General features: G+C 52.6%; 1 protein-coding gene across 1 annotated transcript in view; it reads left to right on the top strand.

Moving 5' to 3' along the window:
- The first annotated feature begins 832 nt into the window (after positions 1-832).
- The window catches only part of LOC119291108 (7-methyl-GTP pyrophosphatase-like), a 4,728-nt gene continuing 4,573 nt past the window's right edge, over positions 833-987 (top strand). The window contains exon 1 of the mRNA XM_037569819.1: positions 833-974. Coding sequence (XP_037425716.1) covers positions 879-974 — 96 coding nt within the window. The 5' untranslated portion in view covers positions 833-878. The remainder of the gene's footprint in view (positions 975-987) is intronic.

The raw sequence follows: 987 nt of genomic DNA, 5'->3' as shown, positions 1-987 counted from the left end.
AGCACAGACATACATCTACAACAAACATCATGCTACAAATGGACCACCAATAGCTACAAATCACGGATCTAAGCACGAATCAACACAAGCACAAGGTTCAACTTCAAACTCTACTACTAATCTAGCCTACCACATGCTTGAACATCTAGCCCTACCACAAATTGCAACCGCAACATAGCAATCAACCATATGAGCTCACAGATCAGACCATTAATCAACCATGCATCTAGATCAAACCCTAGTTGCAGCTCAGATCTAGCTAGAAGTAACAGAGAGAAAGGGAGATTGAACTCACAGAGGCCATGGATGCAGCTCGAGGACAAGGGGGACGGTCATAGAAGATCACCGCCGGCTGGTGAAGGAGCACCGACGCCGTGGCCCGCCGACCGATGAAGATACGCTGCTTACCTGCTCGTCGGTGCCGATGTGCGTTAGCGGGAAAGCTCGAAGGAAGGGAGAATGGTGGCGGGAGTTGGGGCGGTGAGGGAGGGGGCTAAATAGGGGTGGACTCGGCGGGAGGCGAGCCGTAATCCTTCCGCTGATTTTTCAACAACGCGGGTGAGATCGCGCCATCTCCCTGGTCGCACGAGGAGAGAAGCGCGTCGCTCTTCCCTGCCTCGCCCGAGCCAGTCTCGCGAGCTCAGACGTTTTCCCTGGGTCTGACCTAGACGTGCTTTAAGTTCCGTGCCATGAAGCCACACGGTAAACACAGTCAATCAAACGGGCTAAATTCTTCCCGCACGGGTCAGGCTGGGTCATATGCATGCAACCAAACACTCCCCTATTGAAGGCAGCGAGCGTCCGCTGAATCCCTTTCCCCACGATAATAAACTGAGCTGCACGAATCATAAAGCGCACACAAATCACGCACGCTGCTGATGATAAAGGCAGGAAAGACGGAAGATCTGCTCCTCTTTCCTTGGTATCGGAGAGAGAGGGAGGAAAACACAATGGCCGCCTCTTCTGCTCTCAGAGTAAGCAAAGCAA

This window comes from Triticum dicoccoides, chromosome 4B (assembly GCF_002162155.2).
Source record: "Triticum dicoccoides isolate Atlit2015 ecotype Zavitan chromosome 4B, WEW_v2.0, whole genome shotgun sequence".
NCBI classification, from domain to species: Eukaryota; Viridiplantae; Streptophyta; class Magnoliopsida; order Poales; family Poaceae; genus Triticum; species Triticum dicoccoides.
Note: the sequence above shows the minus strand (reverse complement) of the source record. Positions and strands in the feature narration are given on the sequence as shown.